The sequence below is a fragment of the Pelodiscus sinensis genome, chromosome 2 (genome assembly GCF_052426305.1).
Source record: "Pelodiscus sinensis isolate ZL-2025 chromosome 2, ASM5242630v1, whole genome shotgun sequence".
Taxonomy (NCBI): Eukaryota; Metazoa; Chordata; order Testudines; family Trionychidae; genus Pelodiscus; species Pelodiscus sinensis.
In genome coordinates, this window is record NC_143053.1 from 117,316,777 (window position 1) to 117,342,336 (window position 25,560).

Genomic DNA, 25,560 nt, shown 5'->3' on the forward strand with positions numbered 1-25,560 from the left:
AGTTTTAAATGTGGGCTCCAAAAGCAAGTCACCTGTAAAATTCTTCTCTGAACATGGTTCAAATGATGGAAGAGTCAGGGCCCTTGGTCAACATGAAAGAAAAGTTTTTTACACTGGCTTTGCATAAATGGACACAAATCACAGCTTTTAGTAATTTATTATCCCTGTTAATGGAATCAAATCTTTACTTGTTAGGACATGAGATACTAGAAATCAGGCCCATGGACCAGAGGGACAGGAGTGGGGAGGAAGCAGTTGCCCCAGGGCCTGGTGATTCAAAAGGGCCTGGGGCATGCAGGCGCCGCTCCTCTAAGAGCAGCAGCAGCCGGAGCTTTGGACCCTTTACATCGCCAACAGAGACTTGAACTGGCTGCCCCCAACCTCGCCCCTTCCTCCCAATGCCCTGCCCCTTCTGGGAGCCTGGAGTTTCCCCGCACACACACTTTGTCCAAGGGCCTGGCAAGTCTGTCAGCCCCTCCCTGCTAGAAATTCACTCTTACTTCTCATCAGATGAGGATTCCTGCTCAGCTTTCATGCCTTCAGAAAGACTTCCTTTAAACTTATCTTCCTTAACTTTGCTTCTACTCCTACGTCTACGACCACCACGTGATCTAGATCTCCTCCTAAGTCGAGATCTACTTCTCCGACCTCTATCCCTGTTGAACAGAAGAAATATACTGTAAGAAAGGAAAAATAGATACTTTAATTTGCTTATTAGGTTAGTCTTGATGTATGTCCAAATAATACTTAATTGATACTGAAATACATAAATGAGCACATCACACAAACTTTTAAAATAGTAAGCTTTAACAATTAAACTAACTTTAAGCACAATAATATCTGAAAGAGACTAAGACAGGGTTGGGCCTTACCATGAGGCAAACTAAGGCGGCTGCCTCAGGTCCCAGATTGGGGGGGAGGGGGGGGACCACTAGGACCCAGAGCATAGAAAATTGTGTCTACTGCTGGTGAACATGTATTCTCTCTGCTCTAGATGCACAGAGATGGTGAAGCGCTGTGCTGGAGGAAGGAGGGCACAAGACACATAGGCAGGCAGGCAGGCAGAAGAAAAATTGGCATTTGAGCTCCCCGCCTCAGGTGCCAAAACGTTGTGGGCCGGCCCTGGGCTAAGTTGAGTGAAAGATTCTGCTAGCGTATAACTTTTTGGGGGTAGAGAGGATATATGAATGATAGAATAAAAATTAAATATTTTATCTGATCATTCATAATGACTATCTAATTTGAACAACAAGCCTGTATTTAGACAATACTAAAATATTCCAGCTCAGGACATTTTTACCTCCTTCTAGGGGACCTGCTTCTCCTTCTTGGAGACCGGCTACGTCGGAGTGGTGAACGAGATCTCCTTCGGATGGGAGACCTAGATCTTCTTCTGGATGGTGACCATCTCAGTGGGCTGGCTTCTTTTGATCTCTCCCGTCTAGAGAGAATATCATCTCTAAGTCGGGTTCTTGAAATTAAAAAGAGAAATACACTATTAATGGGTTCAAGGGAAAACAAAAACAAAAAAAAAATCACAATCTCTTCTTAAAGCTCACTTTAAAATCTTACTGCAAATGAGACTCCACCAGAGGGGTAAGAATACTTAAGTGCTGCCTGTCTGCTTTGCATTTCTCCTGCCCCTGTAAATATCTGTCCAAACACAGACTTAATTCAGCATAACTCACAATAAAATTCACTAATTCCCATCACCCAGCTAAGAGACGCAGAAGTTTTAGTTTAGAAATTGCATTAATAGTGGACTATTTTAAGTTAATGTGCAACAGTACAGAAATATATACATAAAACTAAAAGATTTAGCCAGTGTTGCTTGGCTCCTTAATTTTTTTTTGGGGGGGGGGGGAAATAAAATGAAAATGTACATGTTGAATCATTGCTCTGAGGAGGGGCTACGGATGAGAGTTTCTCACTGCAGCAGCTTGGAGCCAGGTGAGAAGCACCACTCCATGGCTGCTGCAGTCCCAGCAGGTACTATCAGGGGAGGGATGCATTTTCCCTGCCTGGGGCAGGCCCAGGTTCATCTGGTCCCTTACTCCCCAGCCAGAGTGAGGAATGTAGAAAACTGTGACTTTTCATTTGTTCCATGATGAAGGGGAGCATCCAACAATGCTCCTGTATTGAGGAGGGATGGACTTCACTCCCTCCAGTCTTCCCTAAAGGGTGCCAGGTGAAAAGGCTTGGGCCTAGGATGGTCCCAGACCTGGAGGAAGGAGTGCTCCCAGCAAGCCCCTTTCACCTGCCTGAGGATAATCTCTTCTGTATAGTTTTATGAAAATCAACCCTATTCTGGGCACATCCCATTTTCCTGGCACAACCAAACCCTTACCTTGCTTTAAGTTATGATAAGAAGCTTTATACTGAATTTGGTGGTCCTTGCTCTTACTGTTTAAGATGAGTTCTTGAACACACTCTCACTCCCCCCCCCCCCCCCCCCCCCAGCATCCTTGGGGTCTGACCAGTGCCAAACCAGAGAATTTGCTGAACCATGGGAGGTCAATATTGTATTGAGTGGGTGTCTCTATTTTTATTTCATCATGTGATGAGGCTACTGCCCCACACTGGATGAAAGGGGTTAAATCAGGCTGGAGGGAGCCTGCGCAGACCCCTGACCAATGAGGGAGAAGCTTTTTACTAGCCAATTAGGATGTGGCTTGCTGAGGCAGCTGCCCAGAAGAGAGGAGTTAGGCCCTGACCAGGAAAGAGGCAGGTCCAGTTCCCAGAGGCACCTTTGCTAGAGCAGTGCTGGGCAAGATGGGGATTGGGGGGGGGGGGGGGGGGGCGGAAGGCTAGCGAGGGAGGCTCCTGTCTGAGACCTCACAGGCTGCTGGCCTTGCCATTACGGCCAGGAGGGTGCAGATGGTCACCAGAGAAGTGGTACAAAGTGAAGGGGAGCAGAGAAGGGCAGGACATGGCTGCTACCGGGTCCCTGAGTTAGGACCCAGAGTATTGGGCAGGCCTAGGTTCCCACTTCCCCCTTACACAACAGCTGGCCACCAGCGTTTGTGGCCTACAAGGACTGTGGCAGGTCTCTGAAGTGAGGAGCTAGACTTGGACACCACCGTCAGCAACCAGATATACAGCAGCAGAGATAAAGAACTTCCAGAACTGGAAGGGGGCTGAAAGACACTGGAGTGGGCACTGCCAGAGGGCGTTGTGCTCTGGGAGCGATGCGGGTCTGGAACTGAAGCATGGAGTGAAGACACGTGGAGACACCTGCCAGAGGGAGGTGCCCTGCGGATGAGTTAATTCCCAGTGCTACCAGCAGAAGGCACCATGGCAATGAGTCCACCCCGTGACACGCCAAGGCAAATAAACAACTCTTGTAATGCTGCATAATAATATAAGACTGCACTGATACTCCCTGGTTATGTCTACACTACGAGATAAGGTTAAACCTTTTATGGTCAATTTCTGGTCACATGATTTTGCAAAGTTCAAGATCAGTGTCCTCACTGCAGGAAAGAATCCAATACAGTCTGAAGTAGCACATTCCCATTAGTGAGCCTTCCATCGACTCAAGAGCGATCCACCATGGGTAATCTTGCATTATCCCTCTACATAGTATAAATAAATAAAGATTAATAATTCCGCAACATATTTTGTCTACTACTCAGGAGCATTTTTAAAACCTTACATTTCATCTTTAAAGAAAGAAAAATCTTTTGGATTTGAAATATACAGAAATTTGGTATTTTATCTTTTTGTAATGATACATCTTGGCTACATCTAGACTGGCATGATTTTCCGCAAATGCTTTTAACGGAAAAGTTTTCCATTAAAAGCATTTGAGGAAAAGAGCGTCAAGACTGGCACAGCCCTTATGTTTGCTAAACTAGCTTCAGTGATCTCATCTATATACCGATTCATGACTTAAACTGCAATACAGGTTGACCCTCTCATCCGGGACACTCTGGTCTGCCAACATCCATGGTCTGGCATAGTGCCAGCACTGGTAGCAAAGTCAGCTCAGGGTCATGGAGACTGGCGGCTGTGGCTGGCAACACAGACCAGTCAAGGTTTGGAGCCAGTAGCTGAGTCTGTGGCTGACCCGGTAGCACAGCCATTCTGGGGGCAGAGAGCCGGGCTGCTGGGGCCAGCAGCATAGCCCAGCAGCCAGTGTCAGACTCCACAGTACAGCACAGCCTCAGGCACGGACTCCAGCGGTCAGGGCTAGCATTGCAGCTTGGCCAGGGGCCAGACCAACAGTGCAGTTCCGCCAGGGTTGGCAGCCTGGGGACAGGGAGCCTGGCTACTGGGCCAGCAGCCAGGATGGGAACCAGACTGGCAACAAAGCTGTGTGGAGGCACAGAGCCAGGAGGGGAGCCCGGCCAGGTCTGCTCCCTTCCATCAGAGCAGGCGAGCCCCAGGGTCTGTCAGCAGAGGAAGAAGAATTAACCTCCCATGGTTTGGCAAATTCCTTCATTTGGGGTCAGTAAAATCCCGGGGGGGGAGGGGCGGGACCAGGGAGGTCCAACCTATAGTATGGAAATAGAAGGCTTCTAGTCCTTCAGGCTACATCTACACTAGAGACCTTACAGCAACACATCTGAATTACTGCAGATGTCCCAAGGTAACATCTCCCATGTAGGCGCTCGATGCAAATGAGAACGCTCTTCCATTGGTATAATTAAACCACCCCCAATGAGCAGTGGTAACTATGATGGTAGGAGATTGACTCCCAGTGACATAACACTGTTGGTCGGGAGGGTATTTTTCACACCCTGAATCAATACAGTTTTACTGAAAAATTGCTAGTGCAAACAATCTCACAGTACAGAGAAATCTGTTACACAAGAACATGTGAAGCTATCTGACTTCTCAAGTGATCCATACAAGAATGTGTTTGTACTTTAGTTAAAGATGAAGGCTGTGGTCCAGAATACCATTGAACTTTATATAGAGATTATTTCGTCCTTCAATGAAATGGCATAAAACATAGCAATTGTTTAAGAATTCACAGAAGTGATATAAGCAGTTAACTTTAGGAAATGAAGTGAAAAATATTTTATACATAATAGAATAATAATCAAAATTTAGACATGGGTAGGCAGAATAAAACTACCTTAATCTGTATTTGGTTTAACCACCAATTAACTCTCATGAAAGTTGCTTAGAGATCCTTAATGGACACAAATGTTCAGAGCTCTGGCCCTTTCCAACAGTACAGAATGGGACAGTACTGTCCCAAGTAGAAAGATACCTCCCACAGATCACTAACACTCTCTCTTCTTCTTTTTTTTTTTTTTTTGGAAAGGCAGACAACTAAGAAACACTTTCTGTTATTGATCCAGTCCAAATCTGTTTTGCTTGCTGTATCAGAATCTTAGCATAAGATACCACAATGACAAAGAAAGCTATAATTCTAACAAGGTAATGATTAAAAATAATTCTAAAATACTGAAACATACATTTTTTACTTTAAATATTTAAATTACAACTGAATCATCTGTCATAATCGCATTAGAAAACTAAGTTTCAATAAGCACCTCCAACCTTCATTATATTGCATCAGCCAGGCACACACTGCATAATTATGCATTTATCATTAATGTAGACTTCTTAATATATGTTGTAAAAATATCAAAGCTTGTTTGAAACTGGCATTAGTATGATCAATTACATGAAAACTGGCTGAAAAAGCAAACAAAGAGCAAAGACAAATACTGCACTGAGTGGAGGAGCTGTTAATGATGCATTGGTGTCTTCCTGAGCCATCACCCTGGTAGCTCCAAAATTATCAGGAGCAAAGGTAGATAGATTAATAAGGACTTGTCCACAATGGGGATTTACCTGGTTACCATCATAACTGGGTAGTAATCAGCATTCCCGCACTAGAGCAAATCCAGAGTGCAGGAAAGCAAAATCACTATTCCACCGGTAGAGCTTTACCTCTACTGAAACTAAAGTGAGATCGACTGGTGTGAAGAGCTTATCTTGCCTACACTTGCAACAGGTATGCTATGCAGGAGGCTGGCCAACAGCTACTGAAGCAAATTTCCAACACAGACAAGAATTTGGACTCAGCAGTTTCATTTGGTTGCTGTTTGGGAACTCTACTAACAGGAAAAACTTCATTTACGGAGGAGGAGGACTCAACAAAATATCATAGAACAGTGAGGTCAATTCCAAAGCAGCAATTAAGGACAATGCAACAGCAATCCCCACTCCACTGCTACAGACAGGAGAGTGGGAAGATGAGAAACAGAGAGAGAGAGAAAGCATTACAGCTATCGCTCCATTTCAATAGGATTTGTAAGCACAGTGCTTCTTGAGAGAAAAAAAAAATCTGTATTCTAGCATATAGAGAAGCTTTAAAATTTCTGACACTTAGATTTATCAGAGTAGATTGGGGTGGGCAATAATTTTTTTGATGAGGGGGCTACTCCAAGATTTTGGAAAGTGGTCAAAGGCTGCGCTTTTCTGTGGAGGAGATGCAGGGTCTAGGCTGGAAGATGGGGGAAGAAGGGCACAGGAGGTAAGGGGCTGGGGTGCAGGAGATGCTGTAAGGTCTGAGGGGGAGTTTGGGAAGCGGTTGTGACCTGGGGCAGAGGATTGGATACAAGGTGTCAGTATGGGTGCAGGAGAGGATTCTGGCCTGGGGAAAGGATGCAGAAGAGTGCATAGCAGGGGTGGGAAATAATTTTGGAAGGGGGGGCCATTTTACAAATTTCGGAAGTGGCCATGGTCTAACCCGGAAGGGGCCTCAGGTGGAAGTGGCGGGCAGGGGCAGGCGGAAGGGGCAGGGTTGAGAACTGCCCTGCTGGGTGCGGTGACCTTATTTTCTGAACCAGTTGCAGCTAATAAGAACAGTTTAATTTGAATTATGAAACAGATTAAGCATTTTAACTCTCATGTTAGCTTATCAAACTTCATTTAAATAAAGTAAAATATTATGTTCAACACAATAGGCGTTTTCTCTATTTATGGAAGGGGTGAGGAACCTTTTTTGGATCTGGAGTTACTGACCCACAAAAAAGTCAGCTGGGGACCACATAACAGAAGCAAAAAACGCCTCCAAAACCCCTCAATGCTCACTGATGTGGCCCCAACTGAGACACCTCACTCCTTTGGTGCCCCAGCCTCACAGGGTGAGGTGAAGGGAAGGGGGAAAATGAGGATCAGGGCTTCCCATAAACCAGATTTACTTTTCTGGGGTTCTGGAGTTAGTGGATTTTATGGACCTCCTTAAGCTTTGTGGCAGGGACAAAAACCAGGGGTACAGTGCACAAGACAGGGCTGCCAGCAAGTAGGATAGGGATGGGGTGCAGAAGCAGGCTGGGAGTAGGGTGTCTGGCCAAGTAGAGGGAGAAGGAACAAGGGAGGGTGCAGTGTGTGGCCAGGAGAGAGGGTACAAGAATAAGTGAGGAGGGGTGCTGGGTCTCAGGGGGGGAAGGGAAGTGACAGGATTAGGGTGAGGGGGTCTGGGCGTGGGGGAGAACCTTATCTGATTTTGTGCCCCCTTGCAGCAACAGCTGCAGCCACACTGTCCCAGGGGGAGGCTCTTCTGCTGTGGCCACGCGGTCCTGGAGGCCAGAGACACCACTGCCATAGCCACGCAGTCTGGGGCCAGCCCTGAGGCACCACTGCTGCAATCATGCAGCCTAGGGCCGGTCCTGAGGCGCCGCTGCCTCAGCCATACAACCTGGGGCCAGCCTCCAGTGCCAGCAGCTACAGGCTGCCCCAAGGGCACTGCGGCCCGGGGCTGTTCCCAGAGGCATCATTGCTGCAGCTATGTGACTTGGGGGCAGGCCCCAGAGGCACCATGGCCACAGGCCACCCTGGAGGCACTGCTACTGTGGTCAGGCATCCCAGGGCCAGCCCCAACCCTGGAGGCACCACTACTGCGGCCTGGGGCCAGCCCCGGAGGCACCATCACCCTCACACTTCAGGGCCAGCTCCAGACAATGTGGCCGCAGAAGCAGCACCTCTGGGGCCATCCCTGTGAGGATCCTCAGCTCCAGCACTGCCTCCTCTTCAGCGGCTGTGTGTGCGTGGGGGGGGGGGGGGGCAGCTGGAGCTGGGGGGGCGGGGCTGAGCTCCTCTGTCCCCTCTCACAGGCCGGATCAAAGCCCAAGGTGGGCCGGATCTAGTGTACAGGATCTGGGAGGCAATTGTGACCTGAGACAGGAGCATGCAGAGGGTTTGGATGGTGACCTGGAAGAGGGAGTTGGAGTGCAGGAGGGGCAGCGGTGCCACAGGCAGGTTTTGGCTGGGAGGTGCTTACCTAAACATCTCCTGGATAGCAGCCCTGCAGCACCCAAAGGCAGGATGAGGTCCCTGCCTGCTGCAGCCCCAGACGGCGTAAAATTGCAGGCTGTTCCAGCCATGTGGATCCCAGCTCCGGGAAGGGGAATAAGCTTGCACTGCCCCCATATTCCAGGCCAATCTCTCAGGTCCTATTGGCTGGTTGTTCCTAGGAGCTGAGGACTGGGCTGGGGACAGGGAGATCACACAAAGCTTCCCCATCCCTCCAGAGCAGAGAGCCACGTGGCTGCTGCATGCCTGAGGGTACCTGCAGAGTGGTTTCCGGGCTGGGTCCAGTGGCTTGGCAGGCTGAATCCGGCCCTGGATTACATCCCAGCCCCAGCACAAAGTGCTCGCAAAACAGCTTTTAAAACAAAAAATGTTACATCCTCAATCCTGGGCTAGCTGTCTGCGGACCTGGACCTATTGGTATAAATTAAAAGTTACTTACTGATGTTTTTAAAATGTGCTTCTTTATACTGCAGTAATTGCATCTCCGAGATGAGGTGCAAGCACTCTAAAAAAGACAGAACTATAAACCAAATATTGAATTTTTTCCCCCTCAAGTTTTTGTTCTTGTTTAAAGCGAGTTAGTTTCAAACAAATTAATATAAGCGTTTACAGATTTCTTCTATAAAGATGGCTATTGCCCCCGTTTTATCTGTCCCAGAGAAACGAAAACCACCAGGACAGACATTTTATGCATTTATATTTAAAACTATATTTAATTTTCCTACTGTTGTTACAGAGAAAGCATAAAATTCAGAATTCACTTAGTAAGAGATTTAAGACTGTGACCCCGATTTAGGTGTAGTTATGAACTGTGCTGCTGCACAGGGACAAGTAGCCACACCATCAAACACATATGTAAAAAAGCAGCAAGATAAGCACTATTATGGCTCAAACAAGCAAAAATAATGTTTAGAAGTGAACATATTTCTTATATAAATAACCGTATATGCTAATTTTATTACTAAAATGGTCTTGTTAGCATTAGATACCTAACTCCACTATAGAAAGTGGAACTAGATTTTTCTTTAGCTTGTACACCATCCACAGGATTGTTAAATACTTTCTAAATACAGGGCAAAATTCTGTGCACAACTGTCAGAACTGAAGGCAGAATTTGAACTACAAAATCTTACTATTAGGGATGATAAATGAGCCACAGGAAAAAAAGCCAGAATTACTCCAAGAATGCAGGTTAGGTATGAATAACTAGAAATTAGAAAATACATATGTTTGTGAGCTGAAAACACAAATGAACTCTAAGTTTGCATTTTTTTTTGTCTAATCTTATGATGCCATTTTCTCAGCCATTTTTAGATAAAGCTGTACTTTAACAGGATAGTACACATTCTCAAGCCTTCTGATTTCTGCACTTGCTTCAGCATCTTTGGTGTTTCTTAATATTTTAAAGTTACCTTGGAGAAGAAAGACGTCTCCTTTCTGACTCTCTTCGTTTCCTTTCTGCTGACCTACTCTTTGCTCTTCTGCCAGGAGACTGTGTTCGAGAGGGAGATTTACTCTGTTTTGATCTGCGATCATTAAGAAGAGGAGACCTGCTTCTTCGCAATTTATCACGTTTTGGAGATAAGCTTCTTCCTTTAGGGCTGCGGCCAGGCCTTCTACTAGGAGACCTGTTTTCTTTCCCTGAAGAAGCATCTTTAGAAGGAGATTTAATTTGCTTCTTCTCTTTGTCAGTCTCCAATCTCCTTGATTTCCTGTCTTTTGATCGTGACCTTCTGTCTTTGGATTTGCTTCTTAGTTCTACTGGAGATTTGGATTTTTTGCCACGATCTCGACTTTTGCTTTCATTTACAACTGGAGACCTTCTGCGATCTCTTGCTTTACTCTTATCATCTGCTTTATTCTTATCCTCTGGAGGAGACTTAGACTTTCTATTTTTCTCTTGAGATCTCCTTTTAAGAGTTGGAGACTTTGATTTCCTTGTTTGATCTTGAGACTTAGTTCTTTTAGATGGGCTTTTTGATTTTCTCCTCTCTTTTGATTTGCTTCTAGTTGTTTTCTCTTTCACTCCATCAATTCCTATCTTATTTTTCTTTTTATCAGATCTGTGCCTCGTCCTTTCTTTTGATTCATTCTTACTTGCTTTTTTGGAACTTGTTTTATTGTCTACAAGCTCTAGTTTTCCCTTAGTGTTTGATGATTTAGTTGAAGACCTATTGCCATTTCGCACCTTTTCATTGATTTCTCCCTCTTCTTCAGAACCTGACTCATAACCTTGTAGTATTAACCCCATCCCAGATTGAACCTTTCCTTCCATTAACTCATTCTCGAGTTCAGCTTTTAATAATGCTCTTTGTTTCTCCAAATCTTCTAGAGGAGCTAAGAAATCGATTTTAGTTCTTTTTGCTGGTCCATCTTCTTTGTCAGAGGCATCAACAACCTCTTTCCGTTTATGTTTCTTATGTTTGTGCCTGTGTTTATGTTTTTTGTCCTTGTCGTCTTCCAAAGAATGTTTGTGTTTCTTGTGTTTACTTCGGTGTTTGTGCTTCTTTTTTTTGTGTCGGCTGTGCTTATTCTGAGGTTGGTCTCCTTCTGATATTTCCCCATTTTCTTCATTGATACTTCTCTCAGAAATATCAGCATCTTCAATTCTGAAAGTACATTAAAAAGTAGATTAGCATACATCGAACACTTCTACTCATTTTTATATTTCTGTCATCTTGACATCATTTAATTTATACAAGATTCTTAAAAAAATTCCAAAAATCAAGAAAACTAGATTACACTAAAATAACAGGATACTGAGAAGGTATTTTTGTCTATGGAATCATACTCGGGTGCATCACACAACCAAATTCTAATGGCATGTAACCCAGGCTTGTGCGGCCACTCAAGATTCAAATGCCACCCAGGTGATTAAAAGAGCACTTACAGCTATTGTTTTGTTTGTACCACATTCACACAAAAATTATTCTGCACAAGGGTGGACATTGTTCTGTAGCATAGTGCAAGTGCAGAATTTATGTTCCCCGGAGATTATTTCCCCCACTTCGAATTTCTTCTAATGGGGAAGTGAAGAGAAGCTGCATTTACCCTTTTGCCCACCAGGGACTGATGTGACACCAGAGGACAGTTGGCTCATGAGCTGCAGCAGCCAGCCAAAAAGAGGGAGGGGACAGGCTGCATTCCTCAAAGCACCCTGCCTGTAGGGTCAAGTTAGGAGGCATGGGATACAGAGGCATAGGGAGAGCAGGGCACATAAAGCTGCTGGGAGGGTGAGGGATGCCACACAGCCTGGGATTTAGAAGGGCTAGTGGGAGGAGACAGACCAATGTGAGAGCACAAGAACTAGTGGGATGACAACATTGAGTCATGGGGTGAATGGAAGTGGAGATGCAGGGCCACATGGGCATGAGGGAAGAGGGGTGAAGGGACAAATACAGATATGACTGCCTGAGTAGAGAATGGGGGTGCAGGAACACATAGGGACAAGGCCCTATGTGTCTGGCTGAATGGGAAAATCTAGAGGTCAGCCAAGAGGAAGAGGCTCCCAAATTATCCCTCCCTCCCCCATCTAAAAACCCCCAAACTGTTGCATAGTTCCCCCCCCATACCCAAGCAATTCTAAAGATTCTTTCCAAGGCTCCTTCCTAGCAATAACTTCCTGCTCTCACAGGTCTCTCCATTAAACCTGACTTCTCCAAACCTTTGCACTGCTTCTGATGGATGCAGGAAATATGTTTTGCTATTGCAAAAAATGATTATTAAAAGTTCTATAATCTATTTTACACCTAGCAAAAAAAATCTATTGTGCCAAACAAACAAAAAAAACACTTCTTGAATTTATCATCATCATCATCTGTGTTGGTACAGCCGTACTTGCTCACAGGTACTTAGAAATAAATTACCAGATTTGAAACTGGCATGATTATATCATGTTATTTTGACAAATAAACATGCAAAATTTTAAAATAGTGTACAGAAATTTTAATTTTTCCGATGTAGAATAGGGATGTAAGCGTCTAATCTATTTGCACTTCCCTCCTCCTTGCTGCCTTTATCAGAGGCATCAAGTAGGGAGGGGGAGCAGGAGCCAGTGCTGGGCGGGGAGCTAGCTTAAAAGCCGGTTCCCACAGCACTCTCACCACAGGGTGAAACGGCACAAGCGGACACGTGGCTCTTGTACATTTCAACGGCAGAGGCTCAGTGGGATAGGGAGTGCCCCCTTATCAACTAATCGATGGAAATTCCATCAACTGATCGATTATCTGCTTAATTTAAATGTAACATCCCTAGTGCAGAACTCCCAACAGTATCTCTTACTTTCCATTCCACCCATATGTGTATTCAAGATTAAACCTTTTTAAAGCATGTACGTTATTTTCAAATGGCAAAATACATATATGAACATTTCTGTTTCAAAGGACTGCATAGCACACCTGATTAAGCCATTCTTGCACTATCTTATACGGATTGACTTCTTTAGCAGTATTAACCTTTCTTCTTAAGTATGCACATAGCCTGGCATATAGTGGGTGTAAATACTCTAGAAGCAAAGGCATTTCTGTAATGTGGTAGAAGTGACTATAAGGATCAAGATAAATTAAAATAGGACAATTCAGAATGAGTATCAGAAAAACCTTCCTGACAGCCAGACACATGATTCTGCTTATCTAGCTCCCAAGTAAAGGGTGAAATTTGTAGGCATTTACTAGGGATGTAATAGTATAGTCGATTAACGGATTAACTAATAAGCAAAAGCTTATAGGTTAATGCTATAGACTATACACATTCCCTTCCCTCCCCCCCGCCACTCCTTGCCAGTAAATTTTTTAGTAGGCTAGCCAGAAGCCTGGCTCAATCCCGGCTTGCACTAGGTCCTGGACCTACCCCCATTGTGGCTCTGCATTTAAAACGTATTAGGAGACAGGTGAGCAGGCAGCACGGCTCAGTTCCAGCTTGTGCCGGGTCTGGAAGCTCAGACCCCTTCTTCCCACACAGGGACTTCCCAGGGACTACAGAATAGCTGACTAACCGGTAAGAATTCATGAGGTTAATCGACTATTCAATTAACCTATATTTAACATCCCTAGCATTTACAAGTGGAGTGCACAAAATACTACATGATTATCTAAACACTAAACACTCACTCTTGACTGAAAGTGGGCAAAAAGTTTCCCTGGCAATCCCATCAATTAAAATAAAAATTAATTGCTCCCTACGGGACGGAGGGTGTCTGTCTTGCTCATATCTTCAGCTATTAGCAGACTTAAAATTTTCCTCTTGCTTTGCTCCCGGGAGAACACAATGAGGAACACAGAATTTTAAATGAACAAAATGAGTTGTAATTATTCTGGACTCCAAACAACAAAAAGAAGAAGAACACTTAATAGTGTTAAAAGAGAGAAACTCCTTAGGCAAGCTTCAGCCCACAGAATTAGAAATAATACAGTGGGAAATTTACCAGTTTAATAATACTAGTCTATTGATTTGGTGGAAAAGAGTGGTATTTCACAAAAAACAAAACAAAACAAAACAAAAACCACACACACACACAAAACCACACAAATCAATAAAACTATTATAGTTTGTGTACAGGGAAATTTACCAACATAAGTTCTAAGCCTCTACAGCAGTCTTCTTTGAGAAAGATCTTCCCTGCAAAGTAGTCATATTTTCTGCAGCAGTCGTAAGAAGGTAGGGATGTGAACACGTACCCATTTATATACTTAACCAATGAGCCTGGGTTCATATGTTAGTCCTAACTGTTATGTACTCCCCCACCACACACTGCCTCTGTATCAGAGGTAGGGAGGGGTGTTGCTACACTTAAAAGGCGGAAGTACCTTTTGGTCCAGCTGATCCCAGGCTCCGCATGGAGCTACCGCTTTGAAAGGCTGCAAGGAGCCCGATGCTGGGCTTCCCGAGGCTTTTCAAAACAGCAGCACCGCATGGAACCTAGGACCGACAGGGGAGTCCCCAGCTGATCCCTGGCTAGCCTGAAGTTGGCTCCCTGCAGCGTTTCAAAGTGGCAGTGCCGCATGGAGCCCGGAGCCATTAGAGTCGTCCCCTGCTGATCCCAAGCGCCATGTGGCACTACCGTTTTGAAACACCAGGAGGAGCCTGATGGCCACATGCAGTCTGAGGTCAGTGGGAGAGTCCACAGCTGATCCCAGACTCCATGAGGCGCTGCCACTTTGAAATGCTGCATGCAGCCTGGGGACACCCTAGCTGGCAATGCACGCAGCGATTCAAACTGGCAGCGCCATGTGGAGCCCGGAGTCTGGCCCTAGGTTTCAAGCGGTGCTGCTGCTTTGAAGTACCCCTCTTTTTCCCCCATTGCAGGCTCCTTCTGATAGAGGCAGCAAGGGAGGTGGGGGAAGTGACTACAGGCAGTCCCCGGGTTACGTACAAGATAGGGACTGTAGGTTTGTTCTTAAGTTGAATCTGTATGTAAGTCGGAACTGGCGTCAGCCGCTGCTGAAACTGATCAGTTTCAACCACGGCTGAATCTGGATGCCAGTTCTGACTTACATACAGATTCAACTTAAGAAACCCAGGCATCCCCAAGTCAGCTGCTGCTGAAACTGATCAGCGGCTGATTCCAGGAAGCCTGGGGCAGAGCAACTCTGCCTCGGGCTTCCTGTAGTCAGCCGCTGGTCAGTTTCAGCAGCGGCTGACTGGGGGACGCCTGGGGCAGAGCAGCTGGGGTGCTGCTGGGTTGCTTCAGTAGCACGGCTCCTCGGCGCTACTGGAGCAACCCAGCAGCACCCCAGCTGCTCTGCCCCAGGCGTCCTGATTCAGCCGCTGCTGAAACTGACCAGCAGCGGCTGAATCAGGACGCCTGGGGCAGAGCAGCTGGGGTGCTGCCGGGTTGCTCCGGAGCAGCGCTGCAGGACCAACCCGGCAGCCCCCAGCTGCTCTACTCCAGGGGTAGGCAAGAAAAGCCTGGTCTGCTGGGGGGGGGGGCACTAGCTGCACCCCCCCGCCCCCCAGCAGACCAGGGACACGGAGAGCAGAGCCGCAGAGCATGCCCGCAGCGGGATAGCCCAAGCGTGCCTGGGCTGTCCCGCTGCGGGCGTGCTCAGCGGCTTTGCTCTCCATCTCCCTGGTCTGTAGGGAGACGGGGAGCAAAGCCTTGGAGCACGCCTGCAGCGGGACAGCCCAGGCGCGCCCGGGCTGTCCCGCTGCAGGCGTGCTCCGCGGCTTTGCTCCTGTCCCCCTGGTCTGCTGGGGGGGTCCAGCAAAGCCGCTGGACCCCCCCCAGCAGACCAGGGACACCAGAGCAAAGCCGCCGCCTGGTTTTGCTCTGGTGTCCCTGGTCTGCTGGGGGGGGTCCAGTGGCTTTGCTGGACCCCCCCCCCCCCCCAGCAGACCAGGGGGACAGGAGCAAAGCCGCCCAGGCGGGGGGAGTCCCGCTGCCTGGGCGGCTTTGCTCGGGTGTCCCTGGTCTGGGGGGGTCCAGCAGCTTTGCTGGACACCCCCCTCCCCCCCCCCCAGCAGACCAGGGAGACCAGGAGAAGCTTTTCTCGCCCCGGAGGACACGGGTGGCGATCCGCCGCCCGTGAGCTCCGGGGCGAGAAAAGCCCCGTTCGTAAATGCGAATCCGACATAAGTCGGATCCACGTAAGTCAGGGACTGCCTGTAGTCAACTAGCATGTTGACTATCCGATAAGCATTTGCTTATCAGATAGTCAACTAGTCCTTCACATCCCTACCGGAAAACATCACTAATCCAACATGAAGGTTACTTTGTTAAAATGTAGAAGTCATAAATGGAGAAGATTCAAAAGGAAACAGTAACCCTGCCATAACACATGTAGCATTTATATTGTATGTTTTAATACATATCTCTCTCCATATACAAGAAAGTTTTTCCTGTCACATGACAGAATGATGTAATCAGGTTTCGCGAGAGAGGGGGGTTTGCGAGCCTCGTGAGCACGGGGCACAGCCCCCTAGTACACTAAAATATAAAGTTAACCAGGAAACTATATTATGCACATTGAGAAAATTATAACACTAATTATTACATTTGTTAATTTTGCAATGTACATAAATATATGCCCGAGCAATAAATAAGACTATTATTTGCCACCAATAACTCAATCTGAAGCAATATGTGTCCTATTTTCTAGTCAGGCTATTTAAACATATCCAAGCTAGCACTGCTATTTTGTTGTATTTTTTAAACTGGGTATTAGACTTAGGTAATAGTATATTTTAGACTGCAATAAATAAAACCACACACCCACTTGTCCTAGTAAGGAAAGGAACCTACATCAACACATTCTTCAGAATCTAAACTTTTATTTAAAAAGACATTCCTAGACCTTATGACTGGCAAAGATAATCTTCCATCAAGGATTTGTCTCAATGAAGCTAGAAGGTGTTTAAAAATTATATTAGTTAATACATCTAAAACTGTAGTGTAAGCAAAGTAAATCCTATTTTAAACACGATTGTATAGGTGATTGATTTAGTGATTGCTGGGCTTGCCCTGCCTAAACTAGGATTTTAAAATGTGTTAGTCAACACTTGTAAGTGTAGATATAACAAAAATAAGAAATGAGTGCAAATCAATGCACTGTCATCCTCCTGAGTTTTAAGACACAGCTCCAGTGTCTCTGCTGCTATTAGTTTTTGCCAACTAATGGTAGAGTGAAATTAACAGATATATGTGTTATGTTCAGTATTCATAATCAGTAGGATAGCAGCAAAGGCAAACCCTAGAGCCGTGGACACTAACCTGTCGATTGCGATCGACTCCTCCCTATTTCCCCCCACTCCCAAGAAGCCCCACTACCTACCTCCAACGACAGTGGAGGTAGTGCTGGCTTCCTGCGGGATGGAAGGAAGTCCAGCAGCTGTGACCACTTCCAGGGTTTCAGGAAGTGTGCTGGCTGCTCCCCCTCCCCCAAACTGCTGGCACGGTACCACAACCCAGGTCTGTGGCATGCAGGGGACTTACTGCGCGGGAGAGGGGGGTAGAAGTCCCCAGAGGAGGCAGGCGCCAGGGCTTCCCTACTCTGCAGGGGGTGGAGGAAGGAAGGGAGGAGTCCCTGGAGGAGGCGCATGCTGGGGCTTCCCTCCTCTGGGGGCAGGGGGGAAGGAGTCCTGGGAGGAGGTGCCCACTGGGGCTTCCCTCCTCTGAGGTGGGGGGGGGGAAAGAGGGAGGAGTAGTCCCGGAAGGAAGCACATGACAGGGACTCCCTCTCCCTGTCCCCTACCCCCCGCACTCTGTCCCCTGCTGCCACTGACACCCTGTCCCCACCCCAGCACCCTGTCCCCTGCCACCATTGGCACCCCATCCCTGCACCCACTAACACCCTTCCCCAGTACCACATCCCCTGCTCCCACCAGTACAGTTGGGGCCACATTAGTGAGGCTTAGGGGAGTTTTGGAGGGGTTTTTTTGCATCTCACTTGTGTGGTCCCACTGACTTCTGTGGGTCAGTGACCCCAACACAAAACAGTTTCCCTGCCCTTCTCATAAATAACACAATGCTGAAACTTTTTGTGTTTGACATTTTATTTAAAAATTAAGCCTGGCCAACAAACCCCTCATTGGGCTGCAGCATCTGGTCGCAGCATCATAGCCAGGGCTCACCAAGCGGCGGCAAGCCCCACTCGCCAGCTGTGCGGTTCAGCGCGCTGCGCAGCTGTGCCATCTTGTAATCTACTCGCCACAGGTGAGTAGATTACACTAATTGTCGAGCCCTGATGATAACATTCCTGCACACACACCCCAGACCCTAGATCTGAGCCTATCATACACTGGAACCCCCTGTAAAGAGCCTCTTACATCCCCAAGCTCCTGCACCCCCACATCCTCAGTTTTCTGCCACAACCCTTATGCACCATCCACACACCACAATTCTGTGTCCTGAGCCCATCATACTCCCAACCTCCCTGCCCTGAGCCTCTCATTTACCCCAATCCAAACTCCTGCACCCTCACATCCACAAGCCTGTGGCTTGCTCAGCATCCACCTGAGCCCAACACTCCCCAGCCTGGAGCCCCCCTCCTTGAGCCAGCATCCCTTCTCCACCTCCTCCTGCATCCAAATTTCCTCCCAGAGCTTGCACCTCTCACCCCTTCCCACAGCCAAATCCCTCATTCCCGCCCCAGAGCCCACACATCCTGTCTCAACCCAGTGCGAGTACGGCTAGACAGCAGCAGTTTTTCCGGGATTCCAGAGGTATCCCGGAAAAACCTCTTCCGTGTCCAGGGACACATTTGTTCTTCAGCTTTTTTTTAGCAGAAGAGCAAACATGCTCTTTAGGTAACCTCTGTATTCCTCATTCCACAAGGAATAAGGGAGCTTCCGAAAGAAGGGGTTTTTCTGACATTTCACCCAGTCTAGACAGGCGAAATGTTGGAAAAAACTTTTCCTACAGAAGAATCGAAAAAAAGCAGCAGTGTAGCCATACCCTGAGAGTGTATAAGGGCTGGGGCTAGCAAGTGATGGAGAGGAAGAGACCAGAGAGGGGGGGCTTCAAGGAAGGGGCGGGGTCTTGGAGGAAGGATAGGGGGGTAGATCTTGACTTGTTCTGACATTTTTGTGATCTTGGGTGTAAAAAGGTTGGAGACCACTGCCATAGAGTTATTCACTAGTGAAGACGTGTAAAGTTTGGGAGAAGTATAGTGTAGCAGAAATTTCTCTCCACCACCACTAATTTGGCAGCTCTTTGAGCCTTTTGAGGATGCTGGAGAAACACAAACCACTTTCTAAATTTCTACGGCTAGAGGGGAATGAAGTTAAAAAATTTTAAGATACCTACTAGCCAGTTATATGAAAGATGGAGCCTTTATAGAGTCCAAAGATAGACCTGATAAAAATCCCACTAGTGCTTCTCTTATCAACAGCTAAACTTAGTTAATAATTCTTTTAACACACGTGATGGAAAATTCCAGATCACTTTCCAACAGCTGAATTGGTTCTTTAATTCTAGCAGGAGAAAAATCATACAGATAGGTAACAATTTTAGGCAGCAAACAGTTATTATTTTTGAGAAATAGCTAATATAGGTATGAGTGAGCAGATCAGCTGAGTTAAAAACATATCACTCATGCCAACATCTGTCTAAAGCCACACGTCAATAATATATTTTCTTTAGCATTCTTTCCCTTTACCACTGATTATCAAGATATTTTTATGTAAACAAGCAACTGTTTCTTATCAGCTTCTTCCATATGTTTGTTATAATTTGTGACACCAGCTAATTATGCATAAAGAAATGGAGGAAGTGGAACTGGTCATAACAAGAGAAACAAATTTTACACTGCATCTGTCTCTACAAATACTAATTTTTTTTAAAAATATCTAGTTTACTCCTTTTTAATAAAAACAATCAGTGGTTTGAGCTAGTCTCAAATTTTCCTTTCTGGACAATAAAATGAGCTATCAGTGAGCTACTATGGGTGGCTCACTCTATGATTGACCTTATTTTTCATGTTGTGATATGCAACAAGGAGGACCGCCAATGAGTTAACTCAAGCAAATAAGTCAAAACAAATTAATTCAATTTTAAAAATTAACTGCAGTTGTAATTGCACTGTTTAACAATTACAAATATATTTGCATGTTCCACATTTTCAAATATAGGGATTTCAATTGCAACAGATTACAAAGAGCACAGTGCTTTATAATATAAGAGTATTTACAAGAGTACTTTATAATATTTTGATTACAAATATGTATAACATAAAAACAAAAGATATAGTATTTTTGAAGTTGTGTTATCACATCACAGAAGTTCTATAACAAACTCTTTATTGTGAAAGTGGCACTTACAAATGCTGATGGGGAGGAGAGGGCAGGGAGATCCAAAACAAAAACAAAGTAAAATTTTAGAGCCTGCAAGTGTACTCAGTCCAACTACTTGTTCAGTCAATCACTAAAACAAATTTGTTTACATTTACAGTAGGCATGTAATAGTGTAGTTGATTAATCAATTAACCAATAAGCATAAGCTTTTAAGTTAATACTATAGACTACGTGCACTCCCCCCCCCCCCAGTACATTTTTTAGCAGGCTGGCCAGCAGCCCAGCTCAATTCTGGCTCACGTTGGGTGCAGGACATATCCCGCTGTGGCTCTGCATTTCAAGTGTATTTGGTGCTGGGTGGCAAGCAGCTCTGCTCAGTTCCTGTTCGTGCCCCATCCAGGAGCTCAGACCACCACCCCTCGCAGACAGGGACTGCTGCCACCCTGCACTACAGCCTCTTTATTAGAGGCAGCAGCACAGGGCAACAAGAAGCTGGTCTGCAACAGGAGCTGGTTTTTAAACTGGCTCCCCTTGTGGACTAGATCCAGCCTGGCACCCTGCGCTGCTGCTGGCCCTGCCCCCAGGGATTATAGAATAGTCGACTAACCAATAAGAATTCTTGAGGCTACTTGACTATTCAATTAACAGATATTTAACATGCCTAATTTACAGGAGATAATGCTGCCCGATTCTTCTTCACAAGAGAGTTGTTGCTCACGAAAGCTGATGCCCCAATAGGAATGTAAGCAACTAGTCAACTAACCAATAGACATATGCTTTTCAGGTAGTCGAATAGTGACTCGACTAGTCACCATTGCACCCAGACCCCCGCTATGCCTCTGCTTCCCCCCAGCACCAGCTCCTGCTCTCCCCCCTCTTTCTGAGAGAGGCAGCAAGGTGGGGGAAGTGACTAGTCAAGTCACTACTCCACTACTCAATAAGCAAATGCAGAAGCAGAGGTGTGGGGGAGGAAAACAGAGGCAGCACTGCACTGCTGATCCCAGGCTCCATGCGGTGCCACCCCTTTGAAACATCGCCGTGGAGCCTGGGAATACCTCCCTTTCTCCCCCCCCTTGCTGCCTCTATCTGAGCAGCAAGGGGACGGAGGGACGACTAGTTGACTGTCCTGTTGACTATCTGATAAGCATTTGCTTATTGGATAGTTGACTAATCCTTAACATCCCTAGTCTGGAATGATTTTTAGTTAGCTGGATGTCCACCGCCACGGTATTTCGAAGTGGCAGCACCGCCCTATTGACACAAAAATGCATCAACTATTCCATTAATGAATTACACGATCCTTAACATCCTTATTCCAGACCACAGATATTTCCCAACCAGAGTGTTCTGGACTAGAGAGGTTCAACCTATATCTATTTTTGTTAGTCTCTAAGGCAGGGCTACTCAACATTGGAAGCCCTGGGGGCCACAATGACACTCACAGCATATGCAGAGGGCCGCAACTTAAGTGTGGGTGCATATATATGCAAATATATGCGAATAAGCTTCTTTCACACTGACAGGCATGAATACAAAGATTAAGGCAAGACTACACAAGAGAGAGACCCCATTTAATTCAGTTCTGCTGATATTAATAAAATTAAATATTTACCCGATTTTCACCCATATGACAGCACTTTTAATGAGCAATGACAGTCCAGGAATTTAACTACTAAAACACATATCAACAGAAGACCATTATATTGACTACTTTTTTGTTTTGGCTCCCACCCACGGGCCTCATGTTGAACCCCACATAACCCTAAACCATACCATGGGCCACAAGCAAACGGGTTGCAGGCCGCATGCGGCCCCCGTAGGCCGCATGTTGAACAGCCCAGCTCTATGGTGCCACAGGACTACTCATTGTATTTAAAGTTACAGACTAACATGGCTACCCCTCTGAGACTTTGTTTACAAGGTCAGCTAAAAGTGAGAACAGACATCGACATGGCACTTCTTTCTGCAGTCATCAATGAAAGGTATTTACATGCTGGATATACTAAACATTCATATGCCCCTTCATGTTTCAGCCACCATTCCAGGCGACATGTTCCATGATGAAGACATTTGTTAAAAAAATAACGTGTTTATTAAATTTGTGATTGAACTCTTTGGGAGAGAAGTATGTCTCCTGGTCTGTAAGTTTACCTCCATTTTGCCATATATTTCGTGCTATGGCAGTCTTGGGTGACAACCCAGAAAACGTTGGATTAAAGAACACTTTCATTGCATATTTGACAAAATGCAGAGGTACCAAATTGAGATTTCTAAAGATAGGTTACAGTACTCTCCGCAAGGTCGTAAGAAACTGAAGTACTTCCCAAAATTTGACAGGAATGAGATGTGGAACATGCTGCAAGAAATCTTAAGACAGCAACACTCTTAAGAAAGAAGATTCTATCTCCAAAGCATGTTGACTCTTGGTCCCCAGTGAGAGAGAAGAAAATATAACTGGTGAAAGGAGTCACAGAATGTAAAAGGATAGAGACTAAAAAGTCAGGCAGAACAACACCAAGAAGAGAGAACTCTCACCTTGATCTTCCACATTAAAATATGAGCCCTCCCATATCATCCAAACAATCCTCTATTCTTCCAGCCTGAATACCTGCTTCCAAAAACCCTCTTGTGCTGTCCTATGCTCTCCATCTTTTCCTCAGACTTAAAAAGCTGAATGGGATCCTGGGGCCCATCAGCCCTGCTCTTTGTTGTGCTATCCTGACTGCTTCAGAAGAATATGACACCACCTCAGCACAGCCTGATCCTATTGCCTCTCCAGTGCATTCAGTCCCTGATAAACATAAGGAAGTAAGACAACAAAATTCAGTTCTCGTGCATGGCAGGGCAATGCAACAACCAGAGACAAAAACAAGCAACCAGCCTCCATAATTCAAATAAAACATGAAGATATTTGATAAGTTATTTCAGGTAATAGAAGTGGTGTGTGCGGTGTTCTCAGTCATCAGATTTTGGGCTTTTGTGTTGTGTTTTGCATGGTGTTATGGAATTTCTATACAGTTTTGTACAGATCAACAGGCACTAAAACAATCTAATTTTAAAAATCTAAAACAAGACTTATTCTATTTTACAATATGAGTTGGAAAATGTAGACACAAGACCAAAGAGAGAAAGGCAATAAGCAAACTCTTTTAAACTAAATTCTAGGAGATTCTGGCAAAAAAATTCCAAAGTAGTTCTGCTGGAAGAGGTGTTCCTGCAATTTCACAAAGTTAGAATATCACAGATTGGGCTGAAAGGTTTTAAAATCATAAATAAGTTGAACTGGAATATATATGCCCGTAAAGAATACTTTAGGAATTTTACTATTCTGTCAAAGTGTAGCTAATATTGCACACAGACTTATGTAAATCAACATTATGCTTTGCTATTAACTACATATTACAATAAAACGTTTCTGCATCATTATAATGTTTTTAAAATAAATGTTCATGGAGCTCAGAAATAGGGATGGTAGCGTGTAGTCAATAACATGATTAACCAATGAACCTTGGCTTGTTGGTTAATTATATTAAATACACGCAGCCGCCCTCCCCTAATGCTTCTGTATCAGAGGCAGCAAGGAGGGGAAGGTGAGAGCCAGTGCCTGTGGGGAGCTAGCTCCCCCAAAGCCTCCTCCCACAGAGGCCGCAGGGGAGGGCAGGCGGGAGCCGGTGCTGGGGGGGGAAATGACTTAAAGACAGCTCTCTCAGAACCACTGCTACCTCCTCCCAGGCTGCTGCCTCTGATAGAGTGGCAGCAGCACAGGGGCTGAGGACAGCCCATAGAGCCGCCTGCCCCTAGCACTGCTGCCTCTTTATGGGGGAGGAGGGGAGCAGGCAGGAGTTGTGATCACTGACAGCTGGCTTAAAAGCCGGTTTCCCCCCAAGCACCAGCTTCTGCCTCCTCCCTGCCTGTAAATGTGTACCCACTAGAATTTCCAGAGGTTACACATTTACATAAATAAACGATAGTTAACATCCCTACTAAGAAATAGTAGGCAGTGCAGGCTAAGGAAAAGACACTCTAGCCCAGCCAGCCTGGAGTGCCCCCCTCTCCCCGCCCCCCCCCCCCCCGATTGGGTAACCAGTTAAACAACACGTTAACCAATTACACAGGATTTTACATCCAAGTTTTGACATCACCTACACCAACAGGAGGAGTTCTCCCATCAGCATAAAAGATTATCTAAATCCCTGATACGTGACAGCTACATCAACAAAAGAATTCTTCCACTGAACTTATGCTGCCTACACTAGAGACTAGGTCTGCTTAACTACAACACTCAGAGGTATTGATTTTTTCACATCCTTAGTCAACATAGCTGGGTCAACCTAACTTTTAATCCTCCAAATCTTAAACCACTAGCAGCATTCCTGCAGATGCTCTACTACCTACTATGTGAAAGAATTCTCCCTTCAGCATAGGCAAACCCCTCCTTGTGAAGCAATTGCAAGGTCAGGGAACAGGCAAAATATGGCCTGCGGACAGAATCTGGCCTGCTGCCGTCCCGCGAGTCAGCAGGAGCTTTGGACCAGGCTCTCTGCCTTTTGCATCCTCCCATGCTGTGCAAAGTGGTCGGGTGCAGGGGCTCAGGTGGTTCTTGGAGCACTGTGAGCTCCGGGGGGGAAAGGAAGGCTTTCGCATGCTGCCCTCATCCCCAACAAAATTTCAGGTCCCTTTAGCTGGAAACCAGCCAATGGGAACTGCCTAGGTCTCTCTTGTGGTGTAGGCAGTGCATGGAGGGTCCCACACGGGTGGGCAGAGACCACATGATCCCTGTAGACAACTGCTTTGAATCCTTTCCTAAACCAATACCCCCTCCCAGTTCCTGTACCCCAATCTCCTGCCACAAGTAACAACCCCCTCCTTAATTCAACACCCTCGTGCACCCAAGTCCCCTACCCTGAGCTCCCATCTGCACCCAACCTACATCCCAGACCTGAAGCTCCTTCGTTATCATCATAGAAGAGTGTGGCCCACCATCACTTACCAAATTCTTGGAGCGCCCTCCCCCCTCATAAAAAAATCATTGCCAACCCCTGATTTAGGCTAAAGAATTCTGTCCATCTCCATTTTCTACAGTCAGGCTAACATCATCACATCTTTTAAGGCTATAGACGTTTCACACCATTGAGACAGGCACCTATCCTAATGTAAGCTGCCAGTGTACACTAGCTCTACATCCATAAGGAAGCAGTTGTGTGGTTTGTGGGGGGCGGATTTTTTCCCTCCTTTGTTTACATGACTGCCTGTGACCTTAGGATAGTTGAGACCAACAGTGGGCCCAGCCTGCCGCTCAGTCCCAGCCACCTGGAGTTGTTCAAACAGCCACTTTTAACTCTTAAAAAAAGTTTCTAATGAAGAACAAGAGTCCGAAAGCTCCCTGCTCTCTTACAACGTGCTTTGCACCCTGAGTCTAATACCCACCGCACCATACACAAGACAAGGCCCCAGTTCCGCTAGAGAGCAGGTCGCGCACCAGCAGCTCCGGGGCGGGATGAGGACTAGCGACACCCCCGCCCAAGGAGAGCAGGCAGCAAGCGGGAAAGATCCAGA

General features: G+C 46.0%; 1 protein-coding gene across 6 annotated transcripts in view; it reads right to left on the reverse strand.

Moving 5' to 3' along the window:
• PRP4K (pre-mRNA processing factor kinase PRP4K) overlaps positions 1-25,560 on the reverse strand; it is a 56,774-nt gene that overhangs the window by 30,667 nt on the left and 547 nt on the right. For 5 of the 6 annotated variants that reach the window (XR_012901676.2, XR_012901677.2, XR_012901675.2 and 2 more), the window contains exons 2-4: positions 9,690-10,886; positions 1,301-1,471; positions 501-677 (exon numbers count right to left, since the gene is read on the reverse strand). Coding sequence is in view for 2 of the 6 variants with exons in the window: in XM_075921313.2 (XP_075777428.1) it covers positions 501-677; positions 1,301-1,471; positions 9,690-10,886 (1,545 nt within the window). In the remaining 4 variants the exon portion in view is untranslated. The remainder of the gene's footprint in view (positions 1-500; positions 678-1,300; positions 1,472-9,689; positions 10,887-25,560) is intronic. The other variant, XM_006138815.4, reaches the window with a different exon arrangement.